Source organism: Oncorhynchus keta, chromosome 34 (genome assembly GCF_023373465.1).
Source record: "Oncorhynchus keta strain PuntledgeMale-10-30-2019 chromosome 34, Oket_V2, whole genome shotgun sequence".
NCBI lineage: Eukaryota > Metazoa > Chordata > Actinopteri > Salmoniformes > Salmonidae > Oncorhynchus > Oncorhynchus keta.
This window is the reverse complement of record NC_068454.1, coordinates 21697255-21724039: the sequence shown is the minus strand read 5'-3', so window position 1 is coordinate 21724039 and position 26785 is coordinate 21697255. Positions and strand designations below refer to the sequence as shown.

The 26785-nt window shown below is 44.7% G+C and overlaps 1 protein-coding gene across 1 annotated transcript; it reads right to left on the bottom strand.

Annotated features, from left to right (window-relative positions):
* Positions 1-23792: 23792 nt before the first annotated feature.
* Positions 23793-25994, bottom strand: c1ql2 (complement component 1, q subcomponent-like 2). The gene is made up of 2 exons (XM_035757073.2): positions 24907-25994; positions 23793-24382 (listed from the first exon to the last, which is right to left on the bottom strand). Exons 1-2 carry the CDS (start codon positions 25513-25515, stop codon positions 24203-24205), a joined length of 789 nt encoding a protein of 262 aa, XP_035612966.1. The 5' UTR covers positions 25516-25994; the 3' UTR covers positions 23793-24202.
* Positions 25995-26785: the final 791 nt, after the last annotated feature.

Below are 26785 nucleotides of genomic sequence, written 5' to 3'. Positions count from 1 at the left end.
ACAGAGAGACAGATGCAGACCATGCCAAACAGATGAGACCATGCTAAACAGAGAGACAGATGAGACCATGCCAAACAGCCAAACAGAGAGACAGATGAGACATGCTAAACAGAGAGACCAGATGAGACCATGATGAGACAAACAGAGAGACCATGCTAAACAGAGAGACAGATGAGACCATGCCAAACAGAGAGACCATGCTAAACAGAGAGACAGATGAGACCATGCCAAACAGAGAGACCATGCTAAACAGAGAGACAGATGAGACCATGCCAAACAGAGAGACCATGCTAAACAGAGAGACAGATGAGACCATGCCAAACAGAGAGACCATGCTAAACAGAGAGACAGATGAGACCATGCCAGAACAGATGAGACCATGCCAAACAGAGAGACCATGCTGAATGCAAACAGAGAGACAGATGAGACCATGCCAAACAGAGAGACCATGCTAAACAGAGAGACAGATGAGACCATGCCAAACAGAGAGACCATGCTTAACAGAGAGACAGATGAGACCATGCCAAACAGAGAGACCATGCTAAACAGAGAGACAGATGAGACCATGCCAAACAGAGAGACCATGCTAACAGAGAGACAGATGAGACAGATGAGACCATGCCAAACAGAGAGACCATGCTAAACAGAGAGACAGATGAGACCATGCCAAACAGAGAGACCATGCTAAACAGAGAGACAGATGAGACCATGCCAAACAGAGAGACCATGCTAAACAGAGAGACAGATGAGACCATGAGACCATGCCAGAACAGAGAGACCATGCTAAACAGAGAGACAGATGAGACCATGCCAAACAGAGAGACCATGCTAAACAGAGAGACAGATGAGACCATGCCAAACAGAGAGACCATGCTAAACAGAGAGACAGATGAGACCATGCCAAACAGAGAGACCATGCTAAACAGAGAGACAGATGAGACCATGCCAAACAGAGAGACCATGCTAAACAGAGAGACAGATGAGACCATGCTAAACAGAGAGACCATGCTAAACAGAGAGACAGATGAGACCATGCTTAACAGAGAGACAGATGAGACCATGCCAAACAGAGAGACAGCTAAACAGAGAGACAGATGAGACCATGCCAAACAGAGAGACCATGCTAAACAGAGAGACAGATGAGACCATGCCAAACAGAGAGACCATGCTAAACAGAGAGACAGATGAGACCATGCCAAACAGAGAGACCATGACAGAGAGACAGATGAGACCATGCCAAACAGAGAGACCAGATGAGACCATGCTTAACAAAGACAGAGAGACCATGCTAAACAGAGAGACAGATGAGACCATGCCAAACAGAGAGACCATGCTAAACAGAGAGACAGATGAGACCATGCCAAACAGAGAGACCATGCTAAACAGAGAGACAGATGAGACCATGCCAAACAGAGAGACCATGCCAGAGAGACAGATGAGACCATGCTAAACAGAGAGACAGATGAGACCATGCTAAACAGAGAGACAGATGAGACCATGCCAAACAGAGAGACCATGCTAAACAGAGAGACAGATGAGACCATGCCAAACAGAGAGACCATGCTAAACAGAGAGACAGATGAGACCATGCCAAACAGAGAGACCATGCTAAACAGAGAGACAGATGAGACCATGCCAAACAGAGAGACCATGCTAACAGAGAGACAGATGAGACCATGCCAAACAGAGAGACCATGCTAAACAGAGAGACAGATGAGACCATGCCAAACAGAGAGACCATGCTTAAACAGAGAGACAGATGAGACCATGCCAAAGAGAGACAGAGAGACCATGCTAAACAGAGAGACAGATGAGACCATGCCATGCCAACAGAGAGACCATGCTAAACAGAGAGACAGATGAGACCATGCCAAACAGAGAGACCATGCTAAACAGAGAGACAGATGAGACCATGCCAAACAGAGAGACCATGCTAAACAGAGAGACAGATGAGACCATGCCAAACAGAGAGACCATGCTAAACAGAGAGACAGATGAGACCATGCCAAACAGAGAGACCATGCTAAACAGAGAGACAGATGAGACCATGCCAAACAGAGAGACCATGCTAAACAGAGAGACAGATGAGACCATGCCAAACAGAGAGACCATGCTAAACAGAGAGACAGATGAGACCATGCCAAACAGAGAGACCATGCTAAACAGAGAGACAGATGAGACCATGCCAAACAGAGAGACCATGCTAAACAGAGAGACAGATGAGACCATGCCAAACAGAGAGACAGATGAGACATGCTAAACAGAGAGACAGATGAGACCATGCTAAACAGAGAGACCATGCTAAACAGAGAGACAGATGAGACCATGCTTAACAGAGAGACAGATGAGACCATGCTAAACAGAGAGACAGATGAGACCATGCCAAACAGAGAGACCATGCTAAACAGAGAGACAGATGAGACCATGCCAAACAGAGAGACCAGATGAGACCATGCCAAACAGAGAGACAGATGAGACCATGCCAAACAGAGAGACCATGCTAACAGAGAGACAGATGAGACCATGCTAAACAGAGAGACAGATGAGACCATGCTTAACAGACCATGCCAAACAGAGAGACCATGCTAAACAGAGAGACAGATGAGACCATGCCAAACAGAGAGACCATGCTAAACAGAGAGACAGATGAGACCATGCCAAACAGAGAGACCATGCTAAACAGAGAGACAGATGAGACCATGCCAAACAGAGAGACCATGCTTAACAGAGAGACAGATGAGACCATGCCAAACAGAGAGACCATGCTAAACAGAGAGACAGATGAGACCATGAGAGACCATGCTAACAGAGAGACAGATGAGACCATGCCAAACAGAGAGACCATGCTAAACAGAGAGACAGATGAGACCATGCCAAACAGAGAGACCATGCTAAACAGAGAGACAGATGAGACCATGCCAAACAGAGAGACCATGCTAAACAGAGAGACAGATGAGACCATGCCAAACAGAGAGACCATGCTAAACAGAGAGACAGATGAGACCATGCCAAACAGAGAGACCATGCTAAACAGAGAGACAGATGAGACCATGCCAAACAGAGAGACCATGCAGAAACAGATGAGACAGATGAGACCATGCTTAACAGAGAGACAGATGAGACCATGCCAAACAGAGAGACCATGCTAAACAGAGATGAGACCATGCCAAACAGAGAGACCATGCTAAACAGAGAGACAGATGAGACCATGCTTAACAAACAGATGAGACCATTAACAGAGAGACAGATGAGACCATGCCAAAGAGAGACCAGAAACAGAGACAGATGAGACCATGAGAGACCATTAACAGAGAGACAGATGAGACCATGCTGCTAAACAGAGAGACAGATGAGACCATGCCAAACAGAGAGACCATGCTAAACAGAGAGACAGATGAGACCATGCCAAACAGAGACAGAAACAGAGACCATGCTAAACAGAGAGACAGATGAGACCATGCCAAACAGAGAGACCATGCTAAACAGAGAGACAGATGAGACCATGCCAAACAGAGAGACCATGCTAAACAGAGAGACAGATGAGACCATGCCAAACAGAGAGACCATGCTAAACAGAGAGACAGATGAGACCATGCCAAACAGAGAGACCATGAAACAGAGACCAGATGAGACCATGCCAAACAGAGAGACCATGCTAAACAGAGAGACAGATGAGACCATGCCAAACAGAGAGACCATGCTAAACAGAGAGACAGATGAGACCATGCCAAACAGAGAGACCATGCTAAACAGAGAGACAGATGAGACCATGCCAAACAGAGAGACCATGCTAAACAGAGAGACAGATGAGACCATGCCAAACAGAGAGACCATGCTAAACAGAGAGACAGATGAGACCATGCCAAACAGAGAGACCATGCTAAACAGAGAGACAGATGAGACCATGCAAACAGAGAGACCATGCTAAACAGAGAGACAGATGAGACCATGCCAAGCAGAGAGACCATGCTAAACAGAGAGACAGATGAGACCATGCTAAACAGAGAGACCATGCTAGATGAGACCATGCTTAACAGAGAGACAGATGAGACCATGCTAAACAGAGAGACAGATGAGACCATGCCAAACAGAGAGACCATGCTAAACAGAGAGACAGATGAGACCATGCTAAACAGAGAGACCATGCTAAACAGAGACAGACCATGCCAAACAGAGAGACCATGCTTAACAGAGAGACAGATGAGACCATGCCAAACAGAGAGACCATGCTAAACAGAGAGACAGATGAGACCATGCCAAACAGAGAGACCATGCTAAACAGAGAGACAGATGAGACCATGCCAAACAGAGAGACCATGCTAAACAGAGAGACAGATGAGACCATGCCAAACAGAGAGACCATGCTAAACAGAGAGACAGATGAGACCATGCCAAACAGAGAGACCATGCTAAACAGAGAGACAGATGAGACCATGCCAAACAGAGAGACCATGCTAAACAGAGAGACAGATGAGACCATGCCAAACAGAGAGACCATGCTAAACAGAGAGACAGATGAGACCATGCCAAACAGAGAGACCATGCCAAAGAGAGACCATAAACAGAGAGACAGATGAGACCATGCCAAACAGATGAGACCATGCTAAACAGAGACAGATGAGACAGATGAGACCATGCCAAACAGAGAGACCATGCTAAACAGAGAGACAGATGAGACCATGCCAAACAGAGAGACCATGCTAAACAGAGAGACAGATGAGACCATGCCAAACAGAGAGACCATGCTAAACAGAGAGACAGATGAGACCATGCCAAACAGAGAGACCATGCTAAACAGAGAGACAGATGAGACCATGCCAAACAGAGAGACCATGCTAAACAGAGAGACAGATGAGACCATGCTAAACAGAGAGACCCATGCTAAACAACAGAGAGACAGATGAGACCATGCTTAACAGAGAGACAGATGAGACCATGCCAAACAGAGAGACAGCTTATGAGACCATGCCAAACAGAGAGACCATGCTAAACAGAGAGACAGATGAGACCATGCTTAACAGAGAGACAGATGAGACCATGCCAAACAGAGAGACAGATGAGACCATGCTTAAACAGAGAGACAGATGAGACCATGCTAAACAGAGAGACAGATGAGACCATGCTTAACAGAGAGACCATGCTAAACAGAGAGACAGATGAGACCATGCCAAACAGAGAGACCATGCTAAACAGAGAGACAGATGAGACCATGCCAAACAGAGAGACCATGCTAAACAGAGAGACAGATGAGACCATGCCAAACAAAGAGACCATGCTTAACAGAGAGACAGATGAGACCATGCCAAACAGAGAGACCATGCTAAACAGAGAGACAGATGAGACCATGCTTAACAGAGAGACCATGATGAGACCATGCCAAACAGAGAGACCATGCTAAACAGAGAGACAGATGAGACCATGCCAAACAGAGAGACCATGCTAAACAGAGAGACAGATGAGACCATGCCAAACAGAGAGACCATGCTAAACAGAGAGACAGATGAGACCATGCCAAACAGAGAGACCATGCTAAACAGAGAGACAGATGAGACCATGCCAAACAGAGAGACCATGCTAAACAGAGAGACAGATGAGACCATGCCAAACAGAGAGACCATGCTAAACAGAGAGACAGATGAGACCATGCCAAGCAGAGAGACCATGCTAAACAGAGAGACAGATGAGACCATGCTAAACAGAGACAGATGAGACCATGCTAAACAGAGAGACAGATGAGACCATGCTAAACAGAGAGAGACAGATGAGACCATGCTTGCTAAACAGAGAGACAGATGAGACCATAAACAGAGAGACCATGAACAGAGAGACAGATGAGACCATGCCAAACAGAGAGACCATGCTTAACAGAGAGACAGATGAGACCATGCCAGAACAGATGAGACCATGCTTAACAGAGAGACAGATGAGACCATGCCAAACAGAGAGACCATGCTAAACAGAGAGACAGATGAGACCATGCCAAACAGAGAGACCATGCTAAACAGAGAGACAGATGAGACCATGCCAAACAGAGAGACCATGCTAAACAGAGAGACAGATGAGACCATGCCAAACAGAGAGACCATGCTAAACAGAGAGACAGATGAGACCATGCCAAACAGAGAGACCATGCATGAGACCATGCCAAACAGAGAGACAGATGAGACCATGCCAAACAGAGAGACCATGCTAAACAGAGAGACAGATGAGACCATGCCAAACAGAGAGACCATGCTAAACAGAGAGACAGATGAGACCATGCCAAACAGAGAGACCATGCTAAACAGAGAGACAGATGAGACCATGCCAAACAGAGAGACCATGCTAAACAGAGAGACAGATGAGACCATGAGACCATGCTAAACAGAGACAGAGAGACCATGCTAAACAGAGAGACAGATGAGACCATGCCAAACAGAGAGACAGAAACAGAGAGACAGATGAGACCATGCCAAACAGAGAGACCATGCTAAACAGAGAGACAGATGAGACCATGCCAAACAGAGAGACCATGCTAAACAGAGAGACAGATGAGACCAGATGAGACCATGCTAGAGACAGATGAGACATGCTAAACAGAGAGACAGATGAGACCATGCTTAACAGAGAGACCATGCTAAACAGAGAGACAGATGAGACCATGCCAAACAGAGAGACCATGCTAAACAGAGAGACAGATGAGACCATGCCAAACAGAGAGACCATGCTAAACAGAGAGACAGATGAGACCATGCCAAACAGAGAGACCATGCTAAACAGAGAGACCATGAAACAGAGAGACCATGCCAAGAGACAGATGAGACCATGCTAAACAGAGAGACAGATGAGACCATGCTAAACAGAGAGACAGATGAGACCATGCTAAACAGAGAGACAGATGAGACCATGCTAAACAGAGAGACAGATGAGACCATGCCAAACAGAGAGACATGCTAAACAGAGAGACAGATGAGACCATGCCAAACAGAGAGACCATGCTAAGCAGAGAGACAGATGAGACCTTGCCAAACAGAGAGACCATGCTAAACAGAGAGACAGATGAGACCATGCCAAACAGAGAGACCATGCTAAACAGAGAGACAGATGAGACCATGCCAAACAGAGAGACCATGCTAAACAGAGAGACAGATGAGACCATGCCAAACAGAGAGACCATGCTAAACAGAGAGACAGATGAGACCATGCCAAACAGAGAGACCATGCTAAACAGAGAGACAGATGAGACCATAAACAGAGAGACAAATGAGACAATGCCAAACAGAGAGACCATGCCAAACAGAGAGACCATGCTAAACAGAGAGACAGATGAGACCATGCCAAACAGAGAGACCATGCTAAACAGAGAGACAGATGAGACCATGCTTAACAGAGAGACAGATGAGACAATGCCAAACAGAGAGACAGATGAGACCATGCTTAACAGAGAGACAGATGAGACCATGCTAAACAGAGAGACAGATGAGACCATGCTTAACAGAGAGACCATGCTAAACAGAGAGACAGATGAGACCATGCTAAACAGAACAGATGAGACCATGCTAAACAGAGAGACAGATGAGACCATGCCAAACAGAGAGACCATGCTAAACAGAGAGACAGATGAGACCATGCTAAACAAAGAGACCATGCTTAACAGAGAGACAGATGAGACCATGCCAAACAGAGAGACCATGCTAAAGAGAGACCATGACAGATGAGACCATGCTTAACAGAGAGACAGATGAGACCATGCCAAACAGAGAGACCATGCTTAACAGAGAGACAGATGAGACCATGCCAAACAGAGAGACCATGCTAAACAGAGAGACAGATGAGACCATGCTTAACAGAGAGACAGATGAGACAATGCCAAACAGAGAGACAGATGAGACCATGCTTAACAGAGAGACAGATGAGACCATGAGAGACTGAAACAAACAGAGAGACCAGATGAGACCATGCCAAACAGAGAGACCATGCTAAACAGAGAGACAGATGAGACCATGCCAAACAGAGAGACCATGCTAAACAGAGAGACAGATGAGACCATGCCAAACAGAGAGACCAGATGAGACCATGCCAAACAGAGAGACAGATGAGACCATGCTAAACAAAGAGACCATGCTTAACAGAGAGACAGATGAGACCATGCCAAACAGAGAGACCATGCTAAACAGAGAGACAGATGAGACCATGCTGCTAAACAGAGAGACAGATGAGACCATGCCAAACAGAGAGACCATGCTTAACAGAGAGACAGATGAGACCATGCCAAACAGAGAGACCATGCTAAACAGAGAGACAGATGAGACCATGCCAAACAGAGAGACCATGCTAAACAGAGAGACAGATGAGACCATGCCAAACAGAGAGACCATGCTAAACAGAGAGACAGATGAGACCATGCCAAACAGAGAGACCATGCTAAACAGAGAGACAGATGAGACCATGCCATGCTAAACAGAGAGACAGAGAGACCATGAAACAAAGAGACCATGCTAAACAGAGAGACAGATGAGACCATGCCAAACAGAGAGACCATGCTAAACAGAGAGACAGATGAGACCATGCCAAACAGAGAGACCATGCTAAACAGAGAGACAGATGAGACCATGCCAAACAGAGAGACCATGCTAAACAGAGAGACAGATGAGACCATGCCAAGCAGAGAGACCATGCTAAACAGAGAGACAGATGAGACCATGCCAAACAGAGAGACAGATGAGACCATGCTAACAGAGAGACAGATGAGACCATGCTAAACAGAGAGACAGATGAGACCATGCCACAGAGAGACCATGCTAAACAGAGAGACAGATGAGACCATGCCAAACAGAGAGACCATGCTAAACAGAGAGACAGATGAGACCATGCCAAACAGAGAGACCATGCTAAACAGAGACAGATGAGACCATGCCAAACAGAGAGACCATGCTAAACAGAGAGACAGATGAGACCATGCCAAACAGAGAGACCATGCTAAACAGAGAGACAGATGAGACCATGCTAAAGAGAGACAGATGCTAAACAGAGACCATGATGAGACCATGCTTAACAGAGAGACAGATGAGACCATGCTAAACAGAGAGACCATGCTAAACAGATGACAGATGAGACCATGCCAAACAGAGAGACCATGCTAAACAGAGAGACAGATGAGACCATGCCAAACAGAGAGACCATGCTTAACAGAGAGACAGATGAGACCATGCCAAACAGAGAGACCATGCTTAACAGAGAGACAGATGAAACCATGCCAAACAGAGAGACCATGCTAAACAGAGAGACAGATGAGACCATGCCAAACAGAGAGACCATGCTAAACAGAGAGACAGATGAGACCATGCCAAACAGAGAGACCATGCTAAACAGAGAGACAGATGAGACCATGCCAAACAGAGAGACCATGCTAAACAGAGAGACAGATGAGACCATGCCAAACAGAGAGACCATGCTAAACAGAGAGACAGATGAGACCATGCCAAACAGAGAGACCATGCTTAACAGAGAGACAGATGAGACCATGCCAAACAGAGAGACCATGCTAAACAGAGAGACAGATGAGACCATGCCAAACAGAGAGAGAACCATGAGACCATGCCAACAGAGAGACAGATGAGACCATGCCAAACAGAGAGACCACGCTAAAGAGAGAGACAGATGAGACCATGCCAAACAGAGAGACCATGCTAAACAGAGAGACAGATGAGACCATGCCAAACAGAGAGACCATGCTAAACAGAGAGACAGATGAGACCATGCCAAACAGAGAGACCATGCTAAACAGAGAGACAGATGAGACCATGCCAAACAGAGAGACCATGCTAAACAGAGAGACAGATGAGACCATGCTAAACAGAGAGACCATGCTAAACAGAGAGACAGATGAGACCATGCTTAACAGAGAGACAGATGAGACCATGCCAAACAGAGAGACAGATGAGACCATGCCAAACAGAGAGACCATGCTAAACAGAGAGACAGATGAGACCATGCTTAACAGAGAGACAGATGAGACCATGCCAAACAGAGAGACAGATGAGACCATGCTTAACAGAGAGACAGATGAGACCATGCTAAACAGAGAGACAGATGAGACCATGCTTAACAGAGAGACCATGCTAAACAGAGAGACAGATGAGACCATGCCAAACAGAGAGACCATGCTAAACAGAGAGACAGATGAGACCATGCCAAACAGAGAGACCATGCTAAACAGAGAGACAGATGAGACCATGCCAAACAAAGAGACCATGCTTAACAGAGAGACAGATGAGACCATGCCAAACAGAGAGACCATGCTAAACAGAGAGACAGATGAGACCATGCTTAACAGAGAGACAGATGAGACCATGCCAAACAGAGAGACCATGCTAAACAGAGAGACAGATGAGACCATGCCAAACAGAGAGACCATGCTAAACAGAGAGACAGATGAGACCATGCCAAACAGAGAGACCATGCTAAACAGAGAGACAGATGAGACCATGCCAAACAGAGAGACCATGCTAAACAGAGAGACAGATGAGACCATGCCAAACAGAGAGACCATGCTAAACAGAGAGACAGATGAGACCATGCCAAACAGAGAGACCATGCTAAACAGAGAGACAGATGAGACCATGCCAAGCAGAGAGACCATGCTAAACAGAGAGACAGATGAGACCATGCTAAACAGAGAGACAGATGAGACCATGCTTAACAGAGAGACAGATGAGACCATGCTAAACAGAGAGACAGATGAGACCATGCTTAACAGAGAGACCATGCTAAACAGAGAGACAGATGAGACCATGCCAAACAGAGAGACCATGCTTAACAGAGAGACAGATGAGACCATGCCAAACAGAGAGACCATGCTTAACAGAGAGACAGATGAAACCATGCCAAACAGAGAGACCATGCTAAACAGAGAGACAGATGAGACCATGCCAAACAGAGAGACCATGCTAAACAGAGAGACAGATGAGACCATGCCAAACAGAGAGACCATGCTAAACAGAGAGACAGATGAGACCATGCCAAACAGAGAGACCATGCTAAACAGAGAGACAGATGAGACCATGCCAAACAGAGAGACCATGCTAAACAGAGAGACAGATGAGACCATGCCAAACAGAGAGACCATGCTAAACAGAGAGACAGATGAGACCATGCCAAACAGAGAGACCATGCTAAACAGAGAGACAGATGAGACCATGCCAAACAGAGAGACCATGCTAAACAGAGAGACAGATGAGACCATGCCAAACAGAGAGACCATGCTAAACAGAGAGACAAATGAGACCATGCCAAACAGAGAGACCATGCCAAACAGAGAGACCATGCCAAACAGAGAGACAGATGAGACCATGCCAAACAGAGAGACCATGCTAAACAGAGAGACAGATGAGACCATGCTTAACAGAGAGACAGATGAGACAATGCCAAACAGAGAGACAGATGAGACCATGCTTAACAGAGAGACAGATGAGACCATGCTAAACAGAGAGACAGATGAGACCATGCTTAACAGAGAGACCATGCTAAACAGAGAGACAGATGAGACCATGCCAAACAGAGAGACCATGCTAAACAGAGAGACAGATGAGACCATGCCAAACAGAGAGACCATGCTAAACAGAGAGACAGATGAGACCATGCTAAACAAAGAGACCATGCTTAACAGAGAGACAGATGAGACCATGCCAAACAGAGAGACCATGCTAAACAGAGAGACAGATGAGACCATGCTTAACAGAGAGACAGATGAGACCATGCCAAACAGAGAGACCATGCTTAACAGAGAGACAGATGAGACCATGCCAAACAGAGAGACCATGCTAAACAGAGAGACAGATGAGACCATGCCAAACAGAGAGACCATGCTAAACAGAGAGACAGATGAGACCATGCCAAACAGAGAGACCATGCTAAACAGAGAGACAGATGAGACCATGCCAAACAGAGAGACCATGCTAAACAGAGAGACAGATGAGACCATGCCAAACAGAGAGACCATGCTAAACAGAGAGACAGATGAGACCATGCTTAACAGAGAGACAGATGAGACCATGCCAAACAGAGAGACCATGCTTAACAGAGAGACAGATGAGACCATGCCAAACAGAGAGACCATGCTAAACAGAGAGACAGATGAGACCATGCCAAACAGAGAGACCATGCTAAACAGAGAGACAGATGAGACCATGCCAAACAGAGAGACCATGCTAAACAGAGAGACAGATGAGACCATGCCAAACAGAGAGACCATGCTAAACAGAGAGACAGATGAGACCATGCCAAACAGAGAGACCATGCTAAACAGAGAGACAGATGAGACCATGCCAAACAGAGAGACCATGCTAAACAGAGAGACAGATGAGACCATGCCAAACAGAGAGACCATGCTAAACAGAGAGACAGATGAGACCATGCCAAACAGAGAGACCATGCTAAACAGAGAGACAGATGAGACCATGCCAAGCAGAGAGACCATGCTAAACAGAGAGACAGATGAGACCATGCCAAACAGAGAGACAGATGAGACCATGCTTAACAGAGAGACAGATGAGACCATGCTAAACAGAGAGACAGATGAGACCATGCTTAACAGAGAGACCATGCTAAACAGAGAGACAGATGAGACCATGCGAAACAGAGAGACCATGCTAAACAGAGAGACAGATGAGACCATGCCAAACAGAGAGACCATGCTAAACAGAGAGACAGATGAGACCATGCCAAACAGAGAGACCATGCTAAACAGAGAGACAGATGAGACCATGCCAAACAAAGAGACCATGCTTAACAGAGAGACAGATGAGACCATGCCAAACAGAGAGACCATGCTAAACAGAGAGACAGATGAGACCATGCCAAACAGAGAGACCATGCTTAACAGAGAGACAGATGAGACCATGCTTCACAGAGAAGGAACAATGGTTGGAGGGGAGAACACCTGTTCGTTGGTATAGAAACCTTAAAGAGACATTCTCTGTTCTTTCCCTCTGAAAATGTGGCTAATGCATCACACTGGAATGCACTGGTGACCAATCAGATAATCAGGCAAACTCAGTTTCTGGATGAGTGAGGCATACAGCAAATGGAAATAACTTCATAACTCACTCATTGAGATTCGGCACCTAACTTTTACTTTAACTAGAAATAAGTTTTGCATTATCAGACTTCTGAATAATTTGAACCCATTTTAAAAAGCATGATTTGCAGGTAAGCCTCTCACTCATAATGCTTCTTATTGTTGCTCTCTCATATGAGAATGCAGGCCTTGTAGCTCTGAGAATCAGTATGGCCACTCCTACCTTGAACCATATCAACATGCAGGACTGCGACTGGGATCCAGGTTTAATTGGTCTAATGTAAATGGGAAGCATCGGTGGCACACCAGAGGAGAGTGAACACAATGTTATTTTAAGTGGGAAAACGGAGATCAATGTCACACCAACTTGTTGTGAAGCGACGTCTTTTTCACTTCAGCTAACATCCCCCTAGCTCTCCCTCTCTTTTGCCCTCTCTCTCTCATTCCCTTTCTCACCCTCTCTTGCCCTCTCTCTCTCCTTCTCTTTCCTTATTTCTCTTGCTCTCTCTCTCTGTGATTATATTGCCCCATTCTCCCCCTATACTCAAGCAGCTACCATGTCATGCTATCTGACATATCTGAAGTATCTGTAGTGAAACATGTTTCCCTACAACCAATATAGACCATGCCTATTACATCAAACTAACAATGATTTAACAGCTAATGCATCAACCATAGACACAGAATGGGGAGTTTTGTGAAGCATATAGTCTGTATGAAGCAGTCACATACTACAGAATATAACCAACTACAGAGGTAAGTTACATGTTATTATTGTACAGCAGTAGTGTGATGTCTCTAGCAATGGTATTGTGTCAGTGTTGTGTATGTATTGTGTCATTATTGTGTCAGTATTGAGCAGTGCTATGGTGTCAGTGTGCTGACAATACTGAGCCTTGTTAGTGTCTGAGGTGCTGTGTTTAAATATAAACGCTTCCTCAGGCCAACAGATGATCACTGTGGTCTCAGCTGCAGAGCTTTAGGGACAGTGTGCCTCTAATACACTCATATCAAACACATAGCAAAGCAGTCTCCATTCTTCTGTGCCTCTCACTAGCACAAAACATCCACTCTAATGACTGCCTCTAAACACATCAACATCACACTCAGACATGAGTCGATAGGGATTCAATCTTTACCTTTAGGAGTTAAGTTCTCATTTACAGTCTCAAATTAAATCGTACATTATTGTACAAAGTAGAAAAGTCTTGTATTTAAATGTAGCTCTTGTAACGGTATTCCTCTTCTTCAGAGGAGTAGCAAGGATCAGACCAATGTGCAGCGTGGTAAGTGTCCATAATGATATATTCAATAAATCAACAGAACACTGAACAAAATAACAAACAAACAACCGAAACAGTCCCGTATGGTGAAACCACTAGCACAGGATACAGAAAATAAACACCCACAAAACACAAGTGGGAAAAGGCTACCTAAGTATGATTCTCAGAGACAACTAACGACACCTGCCTCTGATTGAGAACCATACCAGGCCAAACGCAAACACAACATAGAAAACGGAACATAGACAACCCAGCCAACTCACGCCCTGACCATACTAAAACAAAGACATAAATAAAAGAACTAAGGTCAGAACGTGACAGCTCTACAGAATGTAATGTCTAAATGGGCTGAGTAAGAGCCCTGACGAACCCTAAGTATGACATGACACTCCTAGAATTCCATAGTGGTGGCTCCTGATAGTGTGTGAGTCATGGGTAAAGATCCCTCTCTAAGTGTTTAGTACCCTCCTGACCCTTCCACTAGGTTGGAGCTGAGGCTGCCCATAGTTACGCCAATCAAACAACTCATTATGCTAATTGTTCACCAGAGAAAACAAGATCAGTGTTTCCACAGATACACAGTGTACTATGATATCCTGTCAGACGGAACCAATGAATGGCACATTTTTATTTGAGATAATCCTAATCTACAATATCGTGCATGCATACATTTACACGCAAAACTGTACACACACACACTTACGTACACACCTTCCACCTCACCCATTATTACGTTTAAGCTGCCTTGTTGAAGCTGTGCACCTTGACTATGTTCCCTTGAGCCCATTCTTACTCTTTCCATTATTTATCAGGTCTCTGACAAGAGCAGGGAAGCTGATCTCTGTCGTGTTTTAAGATGATGCGCATATGAAAAGAGCCTGTTGCCTGATAAGGTCAGACAAGGAAATGGGAAGCTTGACTTGCCTAGAATGTAAAGAGACCAACTCCCAACGTTTACTGTTCAGCCAATACTTTTCCTTTAGGATTTGGATTTTGGCTAAGTGCCACAGGATTTATATCTCCATTCTCTGAGCGGGTGTGTCAACAAGGATGTTTTCCATTTTCTTTAAGGGGCCCAGGGATTGAGACAGAGATTTCTGTTCAATGAATGCCATGATGAGGTCACCTTCTAAAAGTGATAGGTATTTGGATCTCATATAGCATAGGCTACCATCTTATGACGGGGTCTTGCTGGGATGTGTAACCTTCTAGAGGAGAACAACCTCATCTCTAGGTTATTTTCTGATTACATCCCAAATCTCCTCCACCATTTCCTGATGTTCTCTGTTCCTTGAAAACATATGTTGCTGATTCCAGAACAGTAACCTAAGCACTTTCCAGTATTTCACACATACCCTGTCCCATCCATATAACACCTCCACAAACTAGCCCCATCCCCCAGCCCCCAGCCCGGATCATGTCCCATTCCATCCCATATAACACCTCCACAAGCCAGCCCGATCCCTGTCCCATCCCATATAACACCTCCATCCCCCACACCCCCAAGTCCCTGGCCCCCTGCCCAACCTCCATCCCCTGGTCCTAGCCTCCATCCCTCCAGCCCCATCTGGAGGCTAGGGGATAGGCTAGGGCCTTATCCCCTAGCCTCCAATCCCCACAGCCCTATCCAGCCCTAGCCCCATCCTCCAGCTCCATCTTCCAGCCCCTTCCCCCATCCCTCCATCTCCCCAGCCTCCATCCCTCACCCTCCATCTCCTACCCTCCATCTCCCATCTTCCAGGCTCCATCTCCCAGCCTCCATCCCTCACCCTCCATCTTCCAGGCTTCATCTCCCAGCCTCCATCCCTCACCCTCCATCTCCCAGCCTCCATATCCCAGCCTCCATCCCTCAGCCTCCATCTCCCAGCCTCCATCCCTCAGCCTCCATCTCCCAGCCTCCATCTCCCACCTCCATCCCTCACCCTCCATCTCCCAGCCGTCATCTCCCAGCCTCCATCTCCCAGCCTCCATCTCCCAGCCTCCATCTCCCAGCCTCCATCCCTCACCCTCCATCTCCCAGCCTCCATATCCCAGCCTCCATCCCTCACCCTCCATCTCCCCGCCTCCATCTCCCAGTCTCCATCTCCCAGCCTCCATCCAACACCCTCACCCTCCATCTCCCAGCCTCCATCTCCCAGCCTCCATCCCTCACCCTCCATCTCCCAGCCTCCATCGCCCAGCCTCCATCCCCCAGCCTGATTGTGTGTCATTGTCCCTCTACAGGCTGCTCTCCAGCCCAGACGATGAATCTTCTCTCTCTGCTCATCTCTTACAGATCTCCCCCATACTGGCCAATGGAAAGTGACATTTTTAGGGAGCGTGTGCGTTCCTGTGCTGACTGTGCCCGGGATGTTACCCTACACTATTATCTCATGGGTTAGTCATTCAGTGACACCGAACAAACAAGCTGTGTCTGTATAGCATTCCTGATTGGACTGACCTCATTTTCCCCTATGGAGACAGTACCGGGGAGAATCAAGAGGGGAACACTATAGTAACACCGTAATGGGCAACCCAAGCCAACACCTCTCAGCTCATATGGGTACGATTGGGACAATATGTTTCCTTAAGTGCCTTTGCCTTTGTTGTTTCTTCCCCTTCAGTTTTCAAAGATCTTCCTGGACTAAAAAAACTATTTCAAAGTGACTCCTCTTGTCAGAAGAAGTTAGTGTGGGATGCTAAACACTAACCGAAGGCCTCGTCCTCCTCCATTTGTTTCCTGGAGAAACAGAAAACATCTTGTGGTTTTATTAGCGGTGGTGCAGAGGGAATCTAGTGTCTGTCAGAGTGTGTGTCAGGTGTCAGTGAGGGACATAAAGCACACCTGCCTCTTGTCTCTCTGGAGAGAGAGAGACCATCCAAATAGACAGGGAGTGTTGAATGAAGTGTTATATAATTTCCCACTGTGTTCATTTTTTTACGCCAGGGTATAAAACCTGTTGCCTTTAATTTAGGGGGCAAGCTTCAACCATAGGGGAGGGACAGCAGTAAACATATGTGTCTGTCACAAGTTGATGGTTATCGGGAGAGAATTGAGATCACTGTTTATTTGTGATGGAGGCATTGGAGAACCCTTGCTTTGACCTTGAGTTCAAAGTAAACCTCCATATCGCAATCTAGAGATGAGCTAGTGCAACTGGTGAGGTCAAGGGTCTCTCTCTCTCCTACTTAAACATAATGGGTGAAAATCCCCACCATTCTCTGGAATGGCTAATAAACTTATTTGGATTATTACGTGACCAGTCCCTCTCTAGAAGTCAAGAAACAGATGGTGAGTTCCCACAATGCAGCTCTGTGGTGACTCCAACCTTCCCAGACCTGTCACGCGGTTGATGTTACACACAGTGGCCAGTAGTTGATGTGTAGGCTACTTCTATCAGCACACACACTTTTATTTTTGTGAGATTTTAGTCACATTTTAGTTGTGTCATACCAGTTCATTTACCCCTGTATGATGATGCTGACACCTACATGTACAGTAGTATAATGTGGCCCACGGTATACCTCAGAGAACTATACTACTCAGCAATTTTACTCTCTCAGTTCCTATTAACTCCCCCAACTTCTCTTTTCCCAACTGTTCTCCATCATAAAAACAAGAAAAGAAACTTGTTTTGTTGTTTCCTTGAATAAATTCAGCTAGTTGTCAGTTTCCTACTTCAATTATCTTTCAGGGCAGAGACAAGCTCACTAGTGGTGTGCAGGTCAGCTAATATAGAATGCCTTGTAGGCTACAGAGAAGGCAGACATATTTTTTGACAGGGGGTGTTTCTGCTTATAATTGCAACATTTTGGTAGGCTATTTCTTGGTCAACTTGTTTAAAATTAAATACACGCAGCTTCTTTTCTGTCATTATACAATATCTTGCCCCAGATGACTAAATAAACCCTTGCTCACCAATCATAGAATGAATGCCTCAATCTAGTTGACTTCTGTAAAGTTTTCTCTGTCGTCTCTGCAATAAGATTTTAGATTAAAATCAGTGTCGAGATTTCAGCTTCCATTTAACCCATCTGAACAGGAGACTTCAGTTCCCTTGATGTGTCATAGGCCTATTTTAAGGTCGTGTTCACATGACATATGACACATCCGACTTGCTGATTCTTCAACGCTGCACGTGTTTAGCAACAACCAGTTATCAAGTCGGGATTTTCCGAGCTGCCAAGTTCCTACTAGCACGTGAACACGGCAGAAGGCCCCATCTTGTGACTGTCGAATTTGTATAGCACTTCACAATCATCACACATACCATAGGCATCATCCTCTTTTACCACTTCACAATCATCACACATACCATAGGCATCATCCTCTTTTACCACTTCACAATCATCACACATACCATAGGATTAATCCTCTTTTACCACTTCACAATCATCACACATACCATAGGCATCATCCTCTTTTACCACTTCACAATCATCACACATACCATAGGCATCATCCTCTTTTACCACTTCACAATCATCACACATACCATAGGATTAATCCTCTTTTACCACTTCACAATCATCACACATACCATAGGATTAATCCTCTTTTACCACTTCACAATCATCACACATACCATAGGATTAATCCTCTTTTACCACTTCACAATCATCACACATACCATATGCATCATCCTCTTTTACCACTTCACAATCATCACACATACCATAGGCATCATCCTCTTTTACCACTTCACAATCATCACACATACCATAGGCATCATCCTCTTTTACCACTTCACAATCATCACACATACCATAGGATTCATCCTCTTTTACCACTTCACAATCATCACACATACCATAGGATTCCTCCTCTTTTACCACTTCACAATCATCACACATACCATAGGATTCATCCTCTTTTACCACTTCACAATCATCACACATACCATAGGCATCATCCTCTTTTACCACTTCACAATCATCACACATACCATAGGATTAATCCTCTTTTACCACTTCACAATCATCACACATACCATAGGCATCATCCTCTTTTACCACTTCACAATCATCACACATACCATAGGATTAATCCTCTTTTACCACTTCACAATCATCACACATACCATAGGATTCATCCTCTTTTACCACTTCACAATCATCACACATACCATAGGCATCATCCTCTTTTACCACTTCACAATCATCACACATACCATAGGATTAATCAAATCAAATCAAATCAAATCAAATCCTCTTTTACCACTTCACAATCATCACACATATCATAGGCATCATCCTCTTTTACCACTTCACAAAATCTTTCCCAAACATTACTTTTCTGGCCCTTCCATTCTCTTTGTTTTCAACTCTCCATTTTGCAGCTTTTCTCTTACTGAATTAAATTCTGACGTTGTCCTTTTTGCCTCAGTAGATCGACATGAACTTTTTCTGCTCATTCCCAAAAGCATTTGGCGATCGGCGTGTAGGATATTTGGCCCCCATAAAGTTAGGCCCTAGAGATTAGGCTTACGCACTAATGCCAGATAGCCTAAAAATAATTAAATAAAACCTCAATGTAGCCTATATCAGCCTAGATATAAATATTTCATGACCCTAAACCCGCCCACCCCATGGTTATATCTGCGGGGACTGCGGGCTAAAAGTAGGGGCATGTTTTCATGGATGTTAAGAGAAACCAAAATTACCAAGAAAAAAAGAAATAAATATAAATGAATGTATCTTACGTCTCTCTGTGTTTTAGAATGTTCCTTCAATTAGCAAGAGGTTGAATGTATCTCCCCAGAGAAAGCCATCCGAGTGAGCGAAACATCACCCCCTTGTCTCTGTATGTGTAGGCTGTCTATCTGGTCAAGAGTATGACTTGCCATCTGTAGCATTGAATGCAAGGGAAAGAAGCCAGCGAGCACTTGGCCACCCTTGATTTTTTTGTATAAAATAAAAGCTCATCGGCATTGAGCTAAATTGAGCGAGCTCAACTGTGAATGGTCCGTGCTCACCAAAAAAAGGGTCAAGGGAAGCCCGTTTGGATTTGCTTTCTCTCTAACTACATCGAATGAGAGCAATATGTCATTGACAGACACAACTTCAATTGTTGGATCTTGTTGTGTTGTTGTCAGGTGGCTCGCTAACTAAAATTGACCCTTTCCTAAATAAGCCATGGATTGAGATAGGAATTTGGACTTGTGGTTTTACTTCACTGTACTGGCCAATAATTATAATTGATTCTGATCCAACCATAAATTCCTACATTGTGCCCCTGGCCTGAGAAGATGGAAGTTCAGTATGTAGCTAGATATAGAAGGCTAATGTTAACTAGCTAATGTCCCCATAGAAAGGAAGTTAGGCTAGTGAGCAAGCACTTTAGCCAGGTAGCCCAGGACATCAAAAAATAAAAGTGTGTACTGTACGACAGAGTGATATACTGTTTAGTCAACATGAAAGAGGATGATGGCATTGGCTTTCTTATCAAGTAGGGTGAGTCAACAGGTTTTTTCTACTTGCATGAATGCAAGCACAGAAATCAGAACCATGGACAGTCACATCATGTTTAGCTTACCTTGATTGGATTAAATAATTTTTTGTATCTTTTAGTTGGGAAGAAGTAGAAGGTGCTCAAGCAATGTGAGTAGATGTGCAACCTAAGCATGTGTAGACATCATTGGACAGGAATGTGAGCAATGCTCGCTCACCAGTAAAAATGCGTAGTTTTATTAGAGAAGCTTAAAATATTGACATTTGCATGTCAATCTTTTAAATGTGTCTAATAAAACGATGCATTTTTACTGGTGAGCGAGCATTGTGCACTTTCCTGTCCAATGATAGCCTATATTTTAGTTGTCACTGTATTAGACTAAGCATAGGTGGTTTGATGATGTTGAAATGGTGCTGGAATAGTGGGGGCAGCTCCTGTAACTCTCTGTGGTTCTAAATCAATAGTTGTTTATGTACATCATTTCAAACTTTTGGCAGCTATCTGGCTCCATAGCATGCAGACGCCTTTATGAGTCACCCCGTCTAAAGCCCACATTGCGCGCCCCCTATTGGCATAGGGGGAAATGTTTCTGTTGAATCCAAAATCCCCCCTTCGCCACGCCCCGCCATTTGTGCTTTCTCACGCGCCTCCATCATTTGAAAAAGTGTCCCAAACCTCAGGGAGTGAAAATTATTGAAGCTGTCGCAGCTAATTAGACCCTCAGATAGCCACTTCGACGGAGCCAGGAAAGATGCAGGTTTCAGAGCGAAGTGCTATCCCGAGACCCACTGTGATATGTTTGGAGTTTGGCCAAACTCATACAAAATCACGGAGAGGCGTGGCTAATTACACGTGCATTTGTTTAAGTCTGATTTCGAGACTTGGCACATGTAACATATTAAATACCTCCCACATAAAAATATTACACTTACTGAGGTTTATATTTTGTAAAATGATAGGGGGGGGGTAAAATCAATAAGAGGGTTGTTCATTTGAATATCATGCTCCTTTTATTATTTAAAAGTGGAACATGAATTGTATCATTCATGTCAAAACCTAGTTAGTTGTACAATTAAAATGTGTCATCCGCAGAGCTGCCTTATTCGCCAATCACGTCTCCGGCGCCCGGGGAATAGCTGGTTAACTGTCTTTCTCAAGGGGGGGGACAACATATTTCTACATTGTCAACTCGGAGATTCGTTCCAGCAACCTTTCGGTTATTGTCCCAAAGCTCCTACCAGCCAGGCTACCTGCTGCCCCGGCGAGTGTGTCCCGAAGTTGATGGGTTCATTGATCCCATCGCCACTCTCTGGAAGTCACCCTCGGAGTTTCATCAGCAACAATGACAAAGGAGGACCCTCCAAGCGAGTTGGTAGGGGCGAGAGGGTGGTTTGGGATTCACGGTCTGTCTTTGCCTAACCTGCGCTGTCCATGGTGCTGAAACCACTTGTCCGGCGGCGGTTGCTGTCCACGGTGCTTAAGCCCTCTGCAGCGCAGCAACTTTAGCAAATGCAACCAACAGCTTGACTTAGGAAATCCGTATAAAATGTTATTTAGATGCGTGTGCATTATTTCGAGGAAGAAGAATGACATCATTAACTAAATGTTAACATGAACCACTGTTAACCTGTGGATCTTAATCAGCTAATCAGCCCTCTACCAAGACACGTGAAAAACATGCAGGTTGACGTTTATTGCCATGAATCTTGCCCTTGAGGAAGAACTGAGCGATTTCTGCTAGATGGTACAGCTGCGAAGTCAAAGATGGCTTTATCGTAAAAATTCATGAAAACAAAATTGTGCTTTTTGGTCTTCATTTAAGGTTGGGGTTAGGTATTAGGTTCAGGCATTAGGGTTAGGAGTCTGATTAAGGTTGGGGTTAGGTATTAGGTTCAGGCATTAGGGTTAGGAGTCTGATTAAGGTTGGGGTTAGGTATTAGGTTCAGGCATTAGGGTTAGGAGTCTGATTAAGGTTGGGGTTAGGTATTAGGTTCAGGCATTAGGGTTAGGAGTCTGATTAAGGTTAGGGTTAGGTATTAGGTTCAGCAATTAGGGTTAGGAGTCTGATTAAGGTTGGGGTTAGGTATTAGGTTCAGGCATTAGGGTTAGGAGTCTGATTAAGGTTGGGGTTAGGTATTAGGTTCAGGCATTAGGGTTAGGAGTCTGATTAAGGTTAGGGTTAAGGTTAGGGTTAGATTTAACATGAGATTTTATGACTTTGTGGCTGCGCCACCTTTCGACCACCCTGCAGAGCTGCCTCCAGGGCAAGATTCATGACAATAAATGCCAACCTTCGAAAAAACACTCAAACATATTAAAATGTATTTGTGCAAACAATAACGGCATTCAAAGCCAAGTGCAAGCAGAAAATAAAAACATGTGCTTGATGAATAACACATGTTTACCCAGTGGTTGTGAGGGGGCATGCTTTAAAGATCTTAATACAGGATTAGCATGCAGGCGAATTATCATAAGCCATCAGGTCTGTTGTGCTACCTGTTCAGTATATGGACGGGTACCACAGTGGAGTATGAATGCTACTGTTGTCCCAGACATCTTCGTAGGACATGAGGTGCTAAGACCCACGTCCCTCCAATATTAATTGGGCGTGAATAGATCAGTGTCGAGGTAAATTAAGCCATGCAGGCCTTAGTCTGTGCCCCGTAGGACATCCATCTCCAACCGTCCCCACCACAAACACTGACAGTGACACCGGCAGTGACACCCCTGGATGGAGACTGGAGGCGTGAGACAAGAATACAGATTCCCCCGCCTAGGGACAGCCTATTTGTAGTTATAATGTGGAGTGGATGACAGCTCCAGACAGAGTCAGACAAAAACGCAGCGCAATGGCATTCTTAGCTAACACTCCATTAAAAACATGTATTAGGCCACACATTCTAGGCTAAATCTATTGGGAGGGTGGTTAATGTATGGTTAAAATGATATCTATAATCTACAATCTATTTGAAGGATGAATGTGATCTTAAAAATGACAACAAATTCCACAAATAAACTGACATAATAGAAAACATAATTTATTGAAATACTTATATTCAATGGACGTAGTGTACTGGAATAAGCTACTATATGACATAAAACATTTTTGTAACATACGGACCTTGGTGGAACAATAAATATGACGTCTGACTCCTTACTTCCATCTTTGTTGCTTATTTTTTATACGTATATATTTTAATAGGCTATATATCTTGAGTGGAAACAGACAGATTTTCAAGCAAAATATACCACATCACACGGAAATGTCTTCTGTATACGGGCGAATGGCATGTCTTGGCTCCCCAAACACCACAGATATACAAACAAATGACGCACAACCGCTTACAGGGGCGCCCGGACAACGGGCAACTTGCTCTAGGTATGATAGAGTCTAATAATTATAGTAGAGTTCACATCCCTGTATGTCGAGGTTTAGTCCGGATACAAAATGAAACCGGAAAACGTGCTGTACTTGTTGTTGTTTCCCCCATGCGCCTTGCCTCCGTCCAGCTTGATGTAGATCTCGTCCCCGGAGTCTAGATGAAGCACTACACTGTTGCTGGCGTAGTCATAGTTCTGGTCTGCGTCTTGGGCTATTGCACTGGCGCGGACCTGCGGATAAGATGCATTATTAGAGTAGTGAAGGATTTTGCAACATTAATTATTATGCTATTGACTAACTCGTGTCCACCCTTGACCCAATGTTGAAACATTATAGATTTTCCACTTTGAACCTACCAAACTAATAAAGGACGTCTTGTTTGTTTATGTTGGCAATGTGCATAGGCTAGACAGCTCAAACGGCTCCAGATGGTTTGACCAGGGTAGGGCTAACCGCTACAGTAGACGAGAATGGTCTTGTAAACACCACCAAGCGATTCGTTTGTCCTTGCTGGTGAATGAAGTGGCCCAAGCCTCTTCATTCACTGACTGAACTCACTGAGTGAGATTAAGTGCACGGAGTAGATGCCGTTTTAGAGAGACAAGCGCTTTCTGCGCGTAAAAACTCTCCAATATCAATCTGGATCAATGCACAGTGAATGCGACCGTTCTCCTTCAATTGCAGAAGTGTATAGCATATCATGTTGACTTTGCATACGAGGAAATATAATTGCGTAATATAAGGTATAGCCTACCTGACCGTTTTTGCACAAATCTGCCCACATACTGGTCCCGTCGCCTCCACGCATTAACACATGGTATGTAAAGTAGTAGATCCCGGACACTTCACACGTGAACTTGCCGGTAGACGGGTCGTAATGGTTCCCCAGGTTTGTCACCACGTCGTCGAACCTTAGCACCTCGTATCCCTCGTGGGGGTTTTTCAGACCCACGTAAAATGCGATTTTTGTGCCGCCAATTGCGGAGTCTCGGTCCTCGCCATTTTCGGTCCTAGCGCTACTCACGGTCCCTTTAGCCGTCTCCCCCGTGGTAAGGCCGGGATAACCCGGTTTCCCCGAGTTCCCCCTGTCCCCCGGCGGTCCTCTTGGACCGGGAGGACCCGGTTCGCCTGGCGGACCTCTCGGTCCTGGTTTCCCCGGACGACCCGGATCGCCTTTAGTCCCATGCGAGAACGCCGGGGATGGGATGGCGCTCAGGTCCTGCATGACTTCCAGAGCATTGGCGCTGGGTTTGGGGTTGTATGGATCACATATCATCCTACAGGTGCCCATCATCTCGTAGTGTGCGTCCGTCTTGGATGCTTGGACCAGCAGCGGTATCGCTATAATAAGTGCTAACACCATGACGATGCCAACCACAGCAGCAACAACACGCTTCCTCTGGAGAGTCCGAGAAGCAAGCGCTAAAAAGTCTGTTTTGCTTTGGGAAGTAATGGTGAAAGGTTGTGATTGCGCTCAAATGCAATGCAGAAAAAGCAAGTGCTCCAAAAACGAATCACTCTATTCAAGGAATATTTAAAAAAAAATATGAAAACAACAAATGTGTTGTAACCTTAAGCTTAGTTCACCTTGGGGCGCTTAACGCTGTGCCAGTATCACTACGCTTCACAGAGTTGACAGGGGAAGTATTCGTTTTGGCATGGCTGGACACTCGCTGGATTTCGGAGCTGAATAGAAAAAGCTTCGAGCGATTTCTGCCCGTCTGCAACAACAGAGGGGAGTAGAGCGGCGCTGACGTAACAGAAGTTGAGGGCAAAGCTTGTTGCCATTTAGATTAAGACTGCAATAATAATCATGCCATCTATATGTATGAATTATTGAATTATACATCCTCTGCACCTACCAGGAGAATATTAGATCAGAAAGCGTCTCTAATTCTTAAAAGTATAATGGGGGAGGGGTAGGCAGATCCTAAGATGACATATGGAATTGTTTTAAAAGCCTCACTAACACTTAAACCCCATTATTGAAATGTTGACAGTGAATTCTCTCCCCTTTATTTCTGATTATTTGAGAGAAGACACATCTACAGTGCATTCAGAAAGTATTCACAACTCTTTTGACTTTTTCCACATGTTGTTGTGTTACAAAGTGGGATTAAAATCTATTTAATTGTGCTTTTTTTGTCAATGATCTACACAAAATATTCTAATGTCAAAGTGAAAGAAGCCTTTTAACATTTACAAAAAATAATGGAAATTAAAACACTAATATGTTAGAATCACATTTGGTAGCACTTACAGCTGTGAGCCTTTATTGGAAGTCTCTAAGAGCTTTCCACACCTGGATTGTACAATATTTTATCTTTATTCTTAAAATAATTCTTAACCTTCTGTCAAATTGGTTGTTGATCATTGCCAGACAGCCATTTTCATGTCAATAATTTGTCTCCCAGTGTCTGTTGGAAAGTAGACTGAACCAAGTTCCTCTAGGGTTTTGGCTGTGCTTAGCTCTATTCCGTTTATTTTTATCATAATTAACCCCTAATCCTTGCTGATGACAAGCATACGTATAACATGATGTGATGTGTTGTGCTGGATTTGCCCCAAACATAACGCTCTGTATTTTGGAAATAAAGTACATTTCTTTGCCATAATTTTTGTAGTTTTACTTT